General features: G+C 39.0%; 1 protein-coding gene across 2 annotated transcripts in view; it reads right to left on the minus strand.

Annotated features, from left to right (window-relative positions):
• The window catches only part of HELB (DNA helicase B), a 39,149-nt gene extending 27,660 nt beyond the window's left edge, over positions 1-11,489 (minus strand). The window contains exons 1-4 of one of the 2 annotated variants that reach the window (XM_017871573.1): positions 11,196-11,489; positions 8,955-9,374; positions 7,593-7,762; positions 3,536-4,438 (exon numbers count right to left, since the gene is read on the minus strand). In XM_017871573.1, the coding sequence (XP_017727062.1) occupies positions 3,536-4,438; positions 7,593-7,762; positions 8,955-9,374; positions 11,196-11,382 (1,680 nt within the window). In that variant the 5' untranslated portion in view covers positions 11,383-11,489. Of the gene's footprint in view, positions 1-3,535; positions 4,439-7,592; positions 7,763-8,954; positions 9,375-11,195 lie in introns of those variants that run through there. The other variant, XM_017871574.1, reaches the window with a different exon arrangement.
• Positions 11,490-18,095: the final 6,606 nt, after the last annotated feature.

The raw sequence follows: 18,095 nt of genomic DNA on the forward strand, positions 1-18,095 counted from the left end.
AGCTCCACCTCCCGGGTTTACGCCATTGTCCTGCCTCAGCCTCCCGAGTAGCTGGGACTACAGGCGCCCGCCACCTCGCCCGGCTAGTTTTTGTATTTTTAGTAGAGACGGGGTTTCACCGTGTTAGCCAGGATGGTCTCAATCTCCTGACCTCGTAATCCGCCCGTCTCAGCCTCCCAAAGTGCTGGGATTACAGGCTTGAGCCACCGTGCCCGGCCCAAAACCAATAATTAATAGCAAGTTATTTTAAGGCAAAACTCTTAAATTGGCGGGGTGGGTGGGAAGTAGAGACACATAAAAGTTATAGGGTTGAACATGCAGAACAGACGGACCAAATAAATCTAAAAACGAAAAAAAAGTCAGATTGTTCCAAAATCTCAACACTTCTCTCGTCGTTCTTAAACACAGAAAGCTCCCTATTCTTTTCCATTCCCAAATAAACCTTGTGGCCATCTGAGATATGCCACTGAAGCCCTCCCCTTCTCCCAACCATAGTACTCCATTCTGAAATAAAAGCAGCGCTTTCTCAATCTAATTATGAAAATACTACTTTTCTTTTAAGTATTCCAAACTTCCACACCTCACCTTTTAAAACTACCACCACACCACCCCAACAACAAATAAAAAACAACCTTCTTTACTACAAATGTAATACTATTTATTATTTTTTAAATATAGACGAGGAAAAAAATGGTTGTAAAATTACAACCAGAGAACATTCAATATTTTAGTGTATGTCATTCCAAAAATGTTTCTATGTCATCAGTATGAACATTTATAGGTTGAGTATCCCTAATCTACAAATTCAAAATCCAAAATCCTTAACTTTTTGAGCACTGACATAACACTCAAAGGAAACGCTCACTGGAGCATTTCAAATTTTCAATCTGTATTAAGTACAGATTTTCTAAATGGTATCATATCACATCTTCATCTAATTTTTCCACTAAAACTAGATTCAACATGTCTATTAAGTAAAGCCTTCATATTTCCTATCCAAATGCATCAATTCCCTTCACCAAAACCCCCGTGCTTGCAGTAGCCATGTCTCACAACATTCGGAATTAGCCATTTCTTTTCTGTTATTTAATATATTCAATTTATTATCTTAAAAATGCTGACAGTTTTCACTGTATTTCCAGTGTTATCAGCTCAATACAGGCGCCATCTATCAGCACCTTGATGACTCCAATAGCTTTGCAGCCAGGTTCCCCCACACACAATCTCAGGATGGGATTGCCCCATAAAATACAGGGCATTCAGTTAAATTTGAACTTCAGATACACAATAAATGACTTTTTAGTATAAGCAAGTCAATGAATTATTTGATACGTACTTATACTAAAAAATTATTCATATTTTTATCTGCTAAATCTGGCAATCCTAGTCCAAAGATGATAAATGGCACTCCGGTGCTCTTTCTGTGCTCTTACACTCTCTCCTGAGCCTAAACATAGCTTCAGAAATATTCTCTCAGCACCCCAAGCAGATATTAAGATACTACCAACTAATCAGAATTGACACATCGAATCAAACTTGGTAATAATCCCTTTCGGGTGTCCCCTTCTAATTCAATCCTTCAGATTAATCAGACATGAAGGCATAGTACAAAAAAAAAAAAATCATAAACTGATCAGAAAACTCTCCTACCAATAAGCTACACTGAACATCTCTAGGTCTCCATTCATTCATGTGATAAATAGAGGTAATAGGCAAGATATGATAAGCGGCTCATGGCTCTACGACTCTATAAGATCTTCCTTAAAACTTCTTTACTTCCCTTTCTTGCTTAGGAACCTAAATGGCTCCCTAGGAGACCAAGTTCAAGTTTCATTGTTAGTGTGCAGCATCTGTAATAAATGAGGAAATAATGACACCATGGGAAGAACAACAAGCTGGAAGGCCATTTCAAGTCCTAGTTCTACACCTAACTGAGATCCTGGGCAAGATGTTTAACATCCCCAAACTTTAACTGGCTCTTCTGTAAATGTGGAGATAACATCACTTTATCAAGCATGTAATGAGATCAGTCAAAATACTTTACAAACTTTAAAGCTCGAATTAACGGTCTAACCCAAGTTTAATTTCCACTATTCTGTCAGACATGGGCTTCATTCCAGTCAAGGAAGTCACCTCAAAACCCTCTATGTACACTATGATCATATTCCTCGATGCCTTTGCAAAGGCCTTTCCTGTAAGTCCAATGTCCTTCTCCTCACCTGAGTCTCCATGGTCCTTGGAGTCCAATTCAATGATTACCTTCTTTAGAAATCTTCCAACTACCAAGTTTCTTTATAAAATGGCAGGTCAGGGCTAGGGCTAGAGGAACCTCTCCAACTCTTACAAGCTTAAACTCCATGATTCTTAATTATAGCCAATACTATTTTTTTCTCAAGAATGTTAATTTATTTGAAATTTTTACTGTGTGACTACTATTTGTCAGGCACTGTTCCAGGTGGAAGAAATAAAGATTTATACCAGATGAGCAAAGTCCTCACCTTCATCCTACAAAATATAAGCCTTTTACTTCCATTTCCAGTGCTACTCAAAATGTGGTCTATGGACTGTGACATGTTTGTAACCAGCCCCCATGAAAAACAGATATTGTACCAGGATCTAAACTAACTATATCATTACGCCTATACTCTAGTGGGACTGATTTTTTTGTTGTTGTTTTTAGACAGGGTCTTACTTTGTCACCCAGGCTGGAGTGCAGTGGTGTAAACACGCTCACTGTAGCCTTGACCTCACAGCCTCAAACAATCCTCTCACTTCAGCCTCCTGAGTAGCTGGAACTACAGGTACATGCCACCATGCCCACCTAATTTTTAAATTTTTTGTAGAGATGGGGGTCTCACTATATTGCCCAAGCAAGTCTCAAACTCCTGAGCTCAAGTGATCCTCCCACCTTGGCCTCCCAAAGTGCTGGGATTACAGGCAGGAACCGCAGCACTGGACCCGATAGTTTTTTGGTTTTGGTTTTTTTTTTCATAAGACTTTCTCAAGGAAGGAAGCGGTGCACTGATTTACTTCTACCATTAGCTCCTTTCTCGTGCAAACTGGTAACAATTTACAGACTGGCTGTTTTGAAAAGCATTGATCTAAATGATTAGTTACTGCAAGACAGGGATCCAGGAGACATTCAATAAATACCTACCGATTGCTTTAAGAAATAAGTTTGTCTTTAAGGTAAATTTTGTTTGTTTGTTTTTTGAGACGGAGTCTCACTCCGTTGTCCAGGCTGGAGTGCAGTGGCGCAATCTCGGCTCACTGCAACCTCCGCCTCCTGGGTTCAAACAATTCTCCTGACTCAGCCTCCCAAGTTGCTGGGACTACAGGCGCCCGCCACCATGCCTGGCTAATTTTTTGTATTTTTAGTAGAGACGGGGTTCCACCGTGTTAGCCAGGATGGTCTCCATCTCCTGACCTTGTGATCTGCCTGCCTCAGCCTCCCAAAGTGTTGTGATTACAGGCGTGAGCCACTGTGCCCAGCCAACAAATGTTTTATCTACAGATGAAATGTCAAAGGTTTTACCTGACACAGTGTGTAGGCATGAAGACCAGTTTTCTGTCTTAGTAAGCCAGCTGCTTTCCCTGTAGGTGCTGTGAGCAAAACTTCTATAGCCTTGCCCGCCTCTAGTTGACTTTGCTCAGTAAAGGTAATCCATTCTTCTGAAGCATTCTGGTCTTGTTCAAAATCTTCACAGGCATTTTTTACTTCTCTTTCTTCCAACTGCTCTATATGCTTAAAAAGACGGCTAACAATTGTGGTCTTCCCACATCCACCTTTCCCACTTATGACTGTCACAGGATTGGAGCAAATCATCTCCAAAGCAGCCACCTGATCCCGATCCAGTGGAACTTCAACCTGATCCTGATCCAGCTGAACTTCACTTATTTCTGCATTAATTTCATTTTCACCATTAGTCCAAATACGGTCACCACTGTCCTGTGTGTCCACAACGTCCACAGGATTTTCTAATCCTGCTTCATCAGGTTTGTTCTCATTCAGTGCATCATCACTTGAATTCTCAGGTTTTGTGGTGTGAATAGAAGCAAGCACCTTTTTGACATCGACACATAAACGCCAAGGAGGCCTCTTCATCAGGTCACAAATTGAAAAGGCGATGGCTCTTTCAGCCTGGTAAAGGTCATAAGGGAAGACACAGGCCTTCTCATATGTCACCACACCAATATCCTTCAAAAACTTCAGAGACTCCGAAGCAGCATGAAATGACATATGATCTGACAATGTCAAAGTTAAGTCATTCACTTCAACATATGTGTGTCCATGTTCTCTACATATCTGCTTCAGTCTGGAATACATTATTAATGCATTCTTCTCCAAATCAGTCATCAGCTGGAGAAGAGACTCACACTGACAAAATGCTATCCAACTTGCCTCACATCGCAACAGGTTCCACTCTCTGTAGGTTATCTTTAAGAAATAAAGTTCACGTTGGTTTATAAACATCATAAGTGTTTATGAATATGTTCTTTATTAATAATTTTTTAAATCCCAGAAGACATGAACTTCAATGAAATTTGCAGAAAATACCATAGATCACTAATTTTAAATTGGCTGCACTGTAATTAGAGATCTGTAAAATTTTAAATAAAAATTATATTTTATCACACTAACACACAGTTTTAAAAGTGAAATAATACTATAAGGCTTATCACAAAAAATATGAATCCTTTCCTTATCTCTTCACATGCCTTCTAAAGGCGACATCTCCAACACTTTAGTTATTTCTTCCAGAATTTATCTCCATATTTCTAAGTACTGTAGATATTTTTCCTTGATTGTTAAAAGATTTTAAATATTTATTATTAACTCCTTAATATGGAAAGTCTATCGCTATGGAAGGTCATTCTATTTTATACCATTACCTCCACAGGTGTTCCTTTGGTTCCTATATTTGAAAAATGTTGTAGTATACATTTTGTTCAATTTTCGTTAAATAGGTCTTTATTATGCTTATGCAAATAGGATTCACAGCTGAGTGACAAGATGTACTCTGTTACATTAAGTTTTGCGTTGAACTCAGTGTGTATCATGAAGTTAACATCTGCCTCATTTTCTTGGCTTGTTTAGTTTTCCACGTGTCTATCAACAATTCTGCCTAAACTCTACAGAAGAGATACAGAACTCCCTTCACTATAATCTACTGAGCACATCATCTATCAGCTCCATTTTTCCTTGATGGAGACATCACTCCTGAGCCCTCCATACCTTTTATGGGCTGAACTGTGTCCCCCACAAAATTCACATGTTGATGTCCTGTCCTAACCCCCAATATCCTCAGAATGTGACTATATTTGGAGACAGGGTTTTAAAGAGGTAATTAAGGTTAAAGGGGACCATTCACCTCATTGATGAGATCCTCTGGATGGGCCCTACTCTAATATGACTGGTATTCTTATAAGAAGAAGAGATTAGGACATAGTCTAGCAAAAAAGAAAGGCCATGTGAAGACATAATGAGAGATAATAACCATCTACAAGCCAAGGAGAGAAGCCTTGGAAGAAATCAACCCAGACTTGTAGCCTCCAGAACTGTAAGACAAAAAATTTCTGTTGTTTAAGCCATCCAGTCAGCAGTACTTGTTCTGGCAGCCCCAGCAAACTAACACAATACTTGGATAGTGGTTTACATGCTGAATGGTGGGACCTCAGGCCTCCTCTTCTCTCATGAGTCCCAAAATGCTGCAACTAGGCTTAAACTCTCCATGTACAATTCTTCTCTGAGAAGAGTGACTGGACAGGAGAAAACACTTCCAGATCCTGACATGGGGAGAGGGAAGGGACTGTTCCCTAATGAAAAACCTGAGTCACCACCAGATAATCTCTGCCTTATCCTCACCTGGTATCCCCAAGCCTGGATGCTCTCAGCTGAATGGCATCAGGCAAGAGCAATCTCTATACTCTTGCTAGGGTGGGAAGCAGTAATCACTTAATGCCCACAATGGGGAGAGAATCTGGGACTTCAACAGCTCCTTAAACAGGTGTTCACTTAATCCAGAAGGCAGAAAATACAGTAGCTGATATGTAATGCTTTAATTTTTTTTTTTTTTTTTTTTTTCAGAGGAGGTAGAAGGCGAGGTGCGGTAGCTCATGCCTGTAATCCAGCACTTTGGGAGGCCAAGGTGGGCAGGTCACTTGAGGACAGGAGTTCAAGACCAGCCTGGCCAACATGGTGAAACCCTGTGCCTACTAAAAATACAAAAATTAGCTGGGTGTGGTGGCACACGCCTGTAATCCCAGCTATTCAGGAGCTGAGGCAGGAGAATCACTTGAACCAGGCGGAGACTCCAGTGAGCAGAGATCACACCATTGCACTCTAGCCTGGGTGGGAAAAAAACAAAACAAAAAGAAGAGGTAGAGAGAAAGGGATAGTGGCAGGGAGGGAAGAAGGCTGGCCCCAGGATCTTGATAGATATAGCCTCAAACTCATTTGACCACAAAGAAAAACGCAAAGTCTGTGCTTCACCAGGAAGACAGTGAGCCTAGCAAGAGTGAGAGTAAGGGCTTGATTGCATCTCCGTTCTACACTGGTAAGGTCTCAATAAATGTTTACTCTATTATATTAGCCTAACACAATGTGTATTGTTAATAATAAAATGTTATATAATTTATTCTTGAAATGTGAACAGGCTCCAAAGACCTCTAAAGAGCTAAAAAACGATCTTCCCTTCTTAATATCTCTATAAAGAACATTGGATTTTACAGGGTTTTTTTAAACAAAAAGGTAAACTATTATTATCTGCCTTTTACATATCATTGCTCTTCCATTATTCTCCACTGAATAAATATATATAATAATCTCATGTTCCAGAATCTCATCTTTAAAAGCATACTGAATTTATAGACATTTTATGTAAGGGAAAAATTCCTTATTCTAGTATTTCTCAAACTCAGCATCTGCAAACATTCTTGAGGTTCCAAGAATTTTCTGAGTTTCTCAATTTTATTTTTCTCTGGAAAACCACCTTCTAACCAAGAACTACCAAGATTAAGTACCATATTTGGTTTCCAATACCACTGGAGCCTCAGTGTGTCCCTTTACTACTCATAGTCTCTAATAATAAGAACAGAAGTGGATTCATTTGTAAATGATGTTATTGTACAAAATAAAAATCAAATGGCATCATGATATATCACATGAATAATGAAAATTGTCAACAGTTCAAACTGGAAGTGGGAAATTGAGTTGCACAGCAGAATGGACTTGCCAAATTTGTAAGAGCTTTTGACCTCAATGAGATCTATACTCAAGTTGCAAATGACAATTTAATTACAGGACATTGGTCACATTAAATTATACAACTAAATTAATACCGATAATTTGAATGTCATCAATTTTTTTCAATTACAAATGTATGCAACTCTGTAAGTTGCATAACAACTTATAAAATGTTCTTATGCTATAGCCATAAGAAGTTTATGTACAGTTGCAACATTTGAATAAAAATAAATCAGTACTGGGGTCCACACAAATTTTTTTCCTTTGAAAGAGAAAGGAAAAATTGCCAAATTTGAAACCATGCCTTACACAAGATTACTATATGCTGAGCAAATGTTTTACTTACTTTACTAAATCCAAGTTTCCACGGATGTGTACCTAAAATCTCTTCTATCTCTTTCAACATCTCTTTAGAACCTGACCCTATGAGCCATTTAAAGTGTCGAGGCAGAAGAACTGGAAGGAATTCCATTATTTTCGGAAACTGCAAAGCTGTCATTACATTTCTAAACGGAACTACAAAATATCAGAAAAGAACAAAGTAAAACATAAATGAACCCAAAGAATGACTGATTTGAAGTACTTTCTCATTTTGCACAACCAATTCAAGAAATCCAAGTCAAAGACAGATTAGTACATTTGCCTTAACCAGTAAGGCAATTGTGATCATATTATGACAATTGCTTTTGTACTGAGATGGTTTTCATTGTGTTTAACACCAAAATTTATGTTCTTTAAATGCTTAAATAATGATTTCTTAGCCTTTTGTTTCCTACTATCTGCACTACAACAGAACAAAAATTCTGACTCAATTATATAAATTTAAAGCTAAGGATATAAAATAAATAATTTACATAGTAACCTTTATAATCATTTTCTATAATCATAATCTTTTGTCACTGAAGTCATTCATTGATGTACCATCAAATTTATTTGATACAATTAGGAAATGAAATATTCCATAAATATGAATGCCCAGATAACAAATCATATTAAAAATTATTTGAAACCATTTTGGACTGAAGTATTTCCTAAATACATTATTCATATCCTTGTTCTTCTCTATCTCTTTAAACAGAATAATTTACAACTGATTTTTTTTTTTTTTAAACTGAGACAGTGTCTCACTGTCACCTAGGCTGGAGTATAGTGGTGCAATCATGGCTCTCTGCAGCCTCCATTTTCTGGGCTCAAGTGATCCTCCTGCCTCAGCCTCCCAAGTAGCTGTGACTACAGGTATGTGTCACCACACCTGGCTAATTTTTAAAAATTTTTTTGTAGAGACAAAGTCTTACTATATTGCTCAGGCTAGTCTCGATCTCCTGCGCTCAAGTGATCCTCCTGCCTCAGTCTCCCAAAGTGCTGGGATTACAGGCACGAGCAGCCACCACATCTGGCCAGCAACTGATTTTTTTTTTATTAATGATTCAAGGTAATCTCTATGAGTACAAAAGTTAGAGAAAGAGATAAAATCACAATTTTAGAGGTGGAAAGGAACCGGAAGGATTTTAAAGATCAGCTCATCTAATCCCTTCATGTTACAGATGAGAAACCTGAAATATCAATGGCATACTCCAAAAGCAGCATAAACACATTTTTCACCAAATGGATTTTTAAAAGGAATACTATGCTAGTGGTAATATTTTAAACACTGTAGTCAGTAAGTATGTCAATTTCACTGAAACTTGATGATAATAATCACACTTACTTTTGTTTTCCAGAAGAAGACTCATCTCATTGTCTGGGAACAACTCCTCCTGACCATTCTGTGCAGGCTGCTTTTGATCTTTCCTTCCAGTTTCCTTGTGGAAAGTTCTTAGTGTTTCCCTAAGATTTTCAAAGTTTAGGTTTTTGTAGTTTGATACCTCATTTACCCATGTTAAAAATTTCTTAATAACATCACTGGAGACCTCACACTCTTTAAGAAAGAGAGCACACATATGTTTTTGATTTGGTGGTGACATATCAGACTGCAAAAAGTAAGACGGAAATCCTTGAACTTGATATTGATAGCTCCTTGATCCCACCACAGGCTTTACTTGTACCTTTACTCTCCACCAAGCACCTGTTATCGGAAAACGTCCCAACACTTTACATGTCTCTTGTGTGTTTTCATCAGGAATTAAAACTAAAAAACAAACAAACAAAAACCCACAAAAGTTAACTCTGGAGATTATTTAGAAACCATTTTCTCAAAGTTTTATCAAACTTACCACTATCTTTTTATCTCCCTACAGCACTCTCTAAAGATGTCTGTTAGGGTGCCTGTAACACTGCATTCTGCCTACCTCTTTTTCTGTCTGCCTCTACTACACTGTAAATACTAAAACAGGACACTGTTGCATTTGTCTTTGTATTCCAAAAGGCAAGCACAGTACATAGCAGGTGTCTGCTGTTCCTCTTCTAAAACCAGTCCCCTCTCTGCTACTCTGACTTCAGCCAATACTGGCCTTCATGCAGTTTCTTTAAAATGCCATGGCCCTTCACTCAAGTTATTCCATCTGCCTTAACTGATCTCCCCCTTACTGTTTACTACATTTACTACAGACCTCAGCTTAACTGTCACTTACTTAGAAAAGTCTTCCCTGAATCTCATGTATAAAACCTCTCAAAGCACTATTTAGCATTCCTCCTAAGCATTTAGTAACATTATAGGTACTTCTGTGATTAAAGAATGTTTGTTTAATACACTAGAAGGTAAGCTTCATTAAGACTGCAACCTTGTTATTACATTTCTGTAGGTTTTCCTAGCACCAAACATGCTAGTCAGTTGATACTTTAGAATGAATGACTAAGCCCTCCACAAATACTTAAAACTTTTCTGCCTAAATCTGTACTGTCCACCTACACGTGGCTATTTACATTAAAATGTAATAAAACTAAAAATTTGTCTCTTCAGTTACACTAGCTGTATTTCAAGTTCTAAACAGTTACATATGGCTAGTGGCTATTATACCAGACAGTGCAGATATAAAACACTGCCATCATCATGGAAAGTTCTACTGAACAGCACTGGTCTGCACATTAAAATATTTTAAGTCTCAGTCACAAAGTACACATAACGGGTATAACTTATAGCACAGAAAACTATCTTATAGCACAGGAAACTACTTACACAAGGTTTACCCGAACCACAAGGTTACTAACACTAGTTAATAATCATCTGTGCACTGAGGTGTTCCTTGTGTTTTTTCTTTTCTTTCTTTATTATTACTATTATTATTTTTTTGAGATGGAGTTTCGTTCTTGTTGCACAGGCTGGAGTCAATGGCGCGATCTCAGCTCACTGCAACCTCCACCTCCTGGGTTCAGGCAATTTTCCTGCCTCAGCCTCCCAAGTAGCTGGGATTACAGGTGTGCGACATCACGCCCGGCTAATTTTGTAGTTTTGTTGTTGTTGTTGTTTTTCTTTTTTACTAGAAACAGGTTTCATCATTTTGGTCAGGCCGGTCTCGAACTCCTGACCTCAAGTGATCCATCTGCCTCGGCCTTCCAAAGTGCGTGAGCCACTGCACCCCGCCTGTTTTGTTTTTCCAAGAAGCTGAGGAAGAACCACGTATTTGACTCCAGGCAATATAGGATTAATAGTTACAAGTTCTCATTCTATAGAACTTGAGGATAAGCAGTCAGAAAGAAAAATAAAATTTCAGATTCTGGGTGGAAATACAGACTCAACATACACTGTTTCCTCAAGTGTAAAACTACCTCGAAGGACGAACATTATAAATGAGAATAATTAATACAGCAAGCTTAACACATAGCATGTGTCCAGTTAAAGTCACTGCTACCATTATAGTTAAAATTTTACCCTAAGTAGGATGAAGCAGCTAGACCATTGAGAAGCTAAATCTGTTAGCAGCGACTGGGTGCCTTGCTCAGGGCAAAGCCAGAATGGGACGCGCTACGTTGGACCCTCCAACCCCATCCCCGGGGCAGGGGACTTCCTCACCGCGGATGCACCCGGGGAGGCTGCCAGCCTTTACGCCCCCACTGCACAGCTCTTCGGCGTCGACGAACACGGAGTCTTCATCCTCCTGCACGTCGTCGTTTAGGTAGTCTTCGTCCTCCTCCACCAGATCCTTGGGTGGAAGCAGAGGTCCCTGAAGTTGGCGCAGGTACCGACTCGACCTGGCCATGCTTCTCCTGAACTCTGAACTCAACCCAAACAACTCGGAAAAACCTTGGCTAACTGCACGGTCATGATCAGCCAATCAGTTCCACGACTGTAAGGCCATCAACTTCCGGGAACGGCCTGGCGGCCGCCAGCTTACGCGAAAACCGGGCGGTAGCGAAGCTCCGCCCCAAGTTTCCAGGAATTGCCGTGGGGAGGGCGTGTGGAAGGGGCGGGGCCAGAAGGATTAGGGGCGGGGAAGGGAGAGCGCGGGGCGGGTAGATGGGCGAGGCTTCCGCTTGTTTCGGTGCGAGGTGCCCGGAGGTGAGGATCAGGAAGGTGCCGGGAAGAGATCAGCACTGGGGAGTGACAGGCGTCGCACCTGCAGAACCCCCAATGCATGGCATCTCCTGCGGAGAAAGAACGCAGAGAAAGTCCACTTCTGAGCCTGAAGAACCCGGAAAAGCAAGCGCCACCCCAACCTCCCCAAAACGAAAGTATAGCAGATGCCCTTCTGGAATCGGATCTAGGGCAAGAACCCAGAATTGTCTTTTTAATGTACATTCCGGGCTGTCCATTTTGATGTTCAGCTAGATTTGGACACCACTGGATTAGATGACATTCAAAGTTCTTTTCATCCTTTCCTCTGTGAGTACGCCCTGGTCTCACAAACTTATTTAAGGTGGGCTTAAATTTAAGCTAGGCTACCTGTTGACAGTGGGGCAAAAGCATCTCTTTGCAGCCCAGAGTATAGACAGGAAAAGGGGAAGGGAAATAGAAGAGAAAAGAACGTGGTTTTAAAAACTATTCTGGGGCTATGATTATCTTACTTGATGGGAATAGTACTTGAAAGTCTTGGTACTCTTTAAGAAATACCATAAATATATTACTACATTACTATATTGATACTGTTTGTTTTGGGATTAGTATCTTAATAATAATCCTGAAATAACTAAACATACACTATTTACTAAATCCAAAAGCATCTTATGCTATATTTAAATATACATAAACGACAACCAGCACCAAATATTTAAGAAAATGAATAGGAGAAAATACAAAAAATGATTTTTTTTCCTTTGTGTACCAATTGAAAATGCCCATTTTGTTGCTTTTAAAAGAAATACTGTTGCAGCTGACAAAACACCAGTGTTTCCAAGGATTGGCTATATGAGGTTGAATTCCTTTGACGTTCACATGGCTACTGTTTCCACCACACTGAATCTCCTCTGACAAATGTCACACTTACTGACCTCTTCATTTCAAAAACCAGCGGATACTTTTCAGCCTTTGTTTTACCTGACCTCTCAGCAGTGTTTGATACTGATGAGTATTTTCTTCTTGCAGCATTCTGCTGCCTGGGTTTTTGCAGCTTGCCTTCTCAGATTTTTCTCCTTCCTCTCTGGCTATTTACAGTCTTGGACCCCTCTTCTTGCCTCGTAAGTACTGGTATTCCCCAAGGCTCCATCCTAAGCATCTTCTTGCTCTATAAGCCTTTCCTCAATCATCCTTCACCTACATGCTAATAACTCAGCCTAATCTGATCTCCAAACTATACAAACAACTGCCTAAACACTGTCAGTCACTACTGGATGCCCCTTGGCTACTTCAGACTCAGCATATCTAAACTGCAACTTATCATTGGCTTCCCAAATCTGGGTCACTTATGTATATATACATGGGATATTGTTGTTACCAACATGATGACTTGGGCACAAGAATCGACTTTTTGGAGACGAGGTCTCACTGTATTGCTCAAACTGGTCTTGAACTCCTAAAGTCAAGTGATCCTCTTGACTTTAGGCCTACCAAAGTGCTAGAATTACAGATGTGAGACACTACACATAGCACAGGTGTTCAACTCCCCCTCCCTTTTTTTTTTTTTTTTTTTTGAGACAGGTCTATATTGGCACCGTTTCAGTTCACTGAGGCCTCAACCTCCCAGCAGGCTTAAGTGATCTTCCCATATCAGCCTCTCAAGTAGCTGGGACCACAGGCTCACACCGCTAAGCCCGGCTAATTTTTTGTAATTTTTTGTAGAGTCGGGGTTTCGCCATAGTGTCCAGGCTGGTCTCGAACTCCTGAACTCAAGTGATCTGCTGGCCTTGGCCTCCCAAAGTGCTGGGATTATAGGCGTGAGCCATTGCACCCGGCCACTATATGTTCAGCTTCTATTCATATAGTTCAATTGCATTTTATTGGATAGTGTAGATAGGAATTTAGAATGATAAGAATCTTCTTTACCTATTGTTTTCTCATTCTTTTTTTAAAAAGTTAACAATTCTGGCTTTCTGGATACCATTTTTATCATACATAGTAATCAGTGGTACTCAAATCTGACTGTGCATCAAAATCACTTGGGATGTGTTCTAAAATTGAGATCCCTGGATCTACCCTGAAGCTACACTTCCCAAAACACAAAACAACATAGAGGTAGGTTATCAACTATGTGATTTTTGTAATAGCAAATTATTGGAAATAGCAGAGATGTTCAACAGCAAGAGACTAATGAAATAAACTGTAGTACATCCATACAATGGTGTATTCTTCAGCTTTTTTTTTTTATAAAAAGAAAGAAAGATTGCTACAAATTGGTAGGGAGTAGTTTCCCAAGATACTGTTTTAAATAAGAGAAAGCAAGATGTAAAACAATGCATATCATTTTATTTGTATGTGTCAGTGTTGAAAAAAAAAAAGCACAAGAAAGATAAACCAGAAGATAATGAATGAAAATAGCCAGGAATGGTGGCTCATGCCTCTAATTCCAGCACTTTGAGAGGCCAGGGTAGGAGGATTGCTTGAGCCCAGGAGTTTCAGACCAGGTTGGGCAACATAGCAAGACGTTGTCTCAAAAAAAATAAATAAATAAATTAGCCACCAGGGCACGGTGGTGTGTTGCCTTAGTCCAGCTACCTGGAGGCTGATGTGAGAGGATTGCTTGAGCCAGGAGGTTGAGGCTCCGTACGCCAGAAGATAAAGGAGGAGAAGGACCTGAGGGAGGGGGGAGGGGGAGGGGGAAGAAATTGATGAAAATAGTTACCCACAGAGGGGATGGAAACATGATAGGACCGAAAGGGGATAAGGACAAAATCTCTGAGATTAATTTATTATATAGTTTGACTTCTGAATCATGTAAGTGTTTTACACATTCAAAAAATAAATAAAAGAAACAAAAGTAAAACAGAAAATTGAACACAAACAGAAACAAATCTATCAAGTGAATTGCATAACTACTATGAGAAAATAATTATTTCAAGTTATGTTTCAACACTTTGGATAAATATTTTAAGTTACTCTGACTGTACACCTCTAGTAGGTTATACTCGGCAGACAAAAGATCTACAAAATGATCTTAAACTTCACTCATTATGGTTAATGTTTGTTGTAATATTGTTAGTGTAATTTTGAAACTATATATTGTAGGATAAAGAAAATAAGTAAATGTATTCATATTTTATTAAAGTTTTAAATGTATGTGGAAAGAAATACAAATGTAAAATAAAATAGGTTGAAAAAAAGCTCCTACAACATTAAACTGGAATTGAAAATATCAATATGGGCTTGTGATTTCTTCAAATGTATTATCTAGTTCTGTGTACTGAAAGGACCTGAAAGCAATGTAACCCCAGTAACTCTGATCACGCCCACCATCTCAATTTTGTTTGTTTGTTTGTTTGTTAGACAAGGTTGTGCTAAAATTCAGTCTCACAATCATAGCTCACTGTCATCTTGAACTCCTGGCCTCAAGTGATCTTTCTGCCTCCCGCTGCCAAAAGTGCTGGGATTACAGGCCACAGCACCCAGCCTAATCTTGGTTTTTTAATCTGGGTGACTTTTTGTTTTCAAAAGCAAGGACCAGTTGGGCATGGTGGCTCACGCCTGTAATCCCAGCACTTTGGGAGGCCAAGGTGGGCAGATCATTTGAGGTCAGGAGTTCGAAACGAGTCTGGCTAACCTGGCGAAACCCCATCTCTACTAAAAATATAAAAATTAATTGGGCATGGTGGTGTGCGCCTGTAATCCCAGCTACTTGGGAGGCTAAGGCAGGAGAATTGCTTGAACCGGCAATGTGGAGGTTGCAGTGAGGCAAGATGGTGCCACTGCAGCGAAAACAAAAAAAGGAAAATCACAGTATCAAAAGGAATAATGATTGCACTTGATTATAACATACTGAGTAAATAAAAGTTCACATGTTAATTGTGATAGTTTAAAAAAGAGAGAGAGAAATGCCAGTTAATAAGAATTTTTTAAGAAGAAATTATAAAAATATAAACCAGCATTTTGCAAACCCCCAATGTGATAACTGATTCAAGCAAGTATCACCAAAGGATATGAACATCACTGGGGAACTGATAGTCTCCTGGCAGCAATAGATTACAAATTGCAAAGGGAAAAATGTACCTAAACAGTGAAGATACTTATCACTCACCCTTTAATCAAGTTATCAAACACAGTGTCAATAATGGGACATGACTGATGTGTATTTCATGCTATGATGCAATAAGATATACATAAAGTTAGCTATTAGGTGTTCTTACCAAAAGTATTTAACCTGATTTTAGTCAAGGCTCTAGACCAGTACTGTTCAATAGAGATATCATATGAACCACATATGTAATTTAAAAGTTTCTAAAGGCCACATTGAAAAAAGAAACAGGTGACATTTTAATGATATATTTTATTTAATCTAACATATCCAAAATATTATTTCAACATAATATAAAATCAATATAAAAGTATTAACAAAATGTTTTACATTCTTTTTTTTATCCTAAGTCTTTAAAATCTGGTCTGTATTTTACCCTTACCGCACACTTCGATTCGAACTAGTCATATTTCAAGAGCTCGAAATCCATGTGTCTAGTGACTACCACATTAGACAGCACAGTTGTAGACCTAATTTCCAATTTGTGCCAAATCCAAGGAAGTGAGGTACCAACTAAATGATACCATAAGGAAACAGAAAGATCTAGAACAGAGGTGAGAAAACTTTCTTTTGCAAAGGGACAGATAGTAAATATTTCAGGCTTTGTATGCTATATATGGTCTCCATCACATAATACTCCTCCACCTCCTCCTTCCTTCTTTTCTTCCTCTTCTTTTTCTATAACCCTGTAAATATTTAAAGACTATTCTTAGCTCTACAACTGTACAAAAACAGGCTGTAGTTTGCCCACACCTGATCTGGAATATGGGACATTCTACAAAACAACTGACCCGGATATTCCAAAAAGTCAATGTCATAGAGAAAAAAGTTGGGGAAAAAAATTAGAGAGATTCCAGGATTGCTGGTGGCCAGTCAGTGAAGTTGAAGGTATAAGGAATGGGTGTGAGAGGAGGCTGGTAGGAAGTGGGTGGCAGCCAGAACTTGCAGTGTTTCAGGAGGCCACGGCAAAGTCAGCAAGATGCCACTAGAGGTTTTAAACAGAAGCTTAACCATTCTCTTCTGAAAACATGACTATTCATCTCCCATAAACTAAACTTTCATTGCAATGTCCCCTTGAAAGTTATCCTAGGAAATGGTTATTAAACAAATCAATTAATCTGAATCATGAAGCAATACCTTTCAGTATCTCACACATAATGCTTCTCACTTGGAAGATTTTTTTCCCGTGTTCCATAATGTGTTTTCTAGTCATGTCCGAAATACATTTGTTTTAATGTGCCACACTGTGAAGTGATCATTAGTAAAACCTAAACATTGTACTGGGGGAATGGGGAGGGAAAAAGATTTAGTAATCTGTTTAATTACTGTGATGAGGCAAAGGATGTAATTAAGATGCAGTCGTGATAATGACAGTTTCACTGTTATATTGAAAGTGCTCCATATTAATTTATCCTGGTAAATGTTTAAACTAGTATTTTGTCTGTTTTGTTTGTAAAAGTGGGATCCAAAGTGGTATGATAGAGTTAAGACAACAAATGTGAGTCCATAATACAGTACCATAGAGACACAATTATATACGGAGTAGAAATTATAATAAAGATATGTTAGATTTCATTCAGTCAACAGACATACATACAAACAGCATGTAGTGCTAGTATCCACTGATACTGAATTCCCCTCTTTCTAGACACACAGTAGGATTGTACTTCCCCATCTGTTTGAAATTCATTATGACCATCTGACTTGCTTTGACCAATGAAATGAAAGCAACATGACACTTCGGGGTGGGAGCATTTAATTGAGGGTGCCCAATTCTCCACCCCTGATTATTTCTTGCTTTGTGAGGTTCAACAGTGAGTCATTATGTAACGAACAAGTGCCCTGGAGAGTTATGTGAACCACAGTAGATTTCAAACAAATGAGAATAAATCTTTGTTGTATTAATGCACTGAGGTTGTGGAATTGTTTCTTATGTCATCAGAACCTAGCCTATCCTTCCTGACACAATAGTGATCACGTAACAGTTACGTTTGGTGGATACAGTTGAAAGACATAAGGAAATAGTAATGGCGCTTGCCAAAAAGTTTCTATAATTTAATTGAGAAGATACGTATATTGAAAGTTAATGAAACCAGGGACTGGATAATTGCATTGATTCAGAGGAACTTTGAATGCTAACACACTGTGATAGCATTGTGCAGTACTAAAAGGGATGTAAGGAGGCAGAAAGCCCTAGCCACAAAAAGCTGATACTACAGAGTCATGTGTGGCTGGGTGTGGTAGCTCATGTCTATAATCCCAGCACTTCCGGAGGCTGAAGAGGAAGAATTGCTTGAGCCCAGGAATTTGAG

Source organism: Rhinopithecus bieti, unplaced genomic scaffold (genome assembly GCF_001698545.2).
Source record: "Rhinopithecus bieti isolate Rb0 unplaced genomic scaffold, ASM169854v2 scaffold_5924, whole genome shotgun sequence".
NCBI classification, from domain to species: domain Eukaryota; kingdom Metazoa; phylum Chordata; class Mammalia; order Primates; family Cercopithecidae; genus Rhinopithecus; species Rhinopithecus bieti.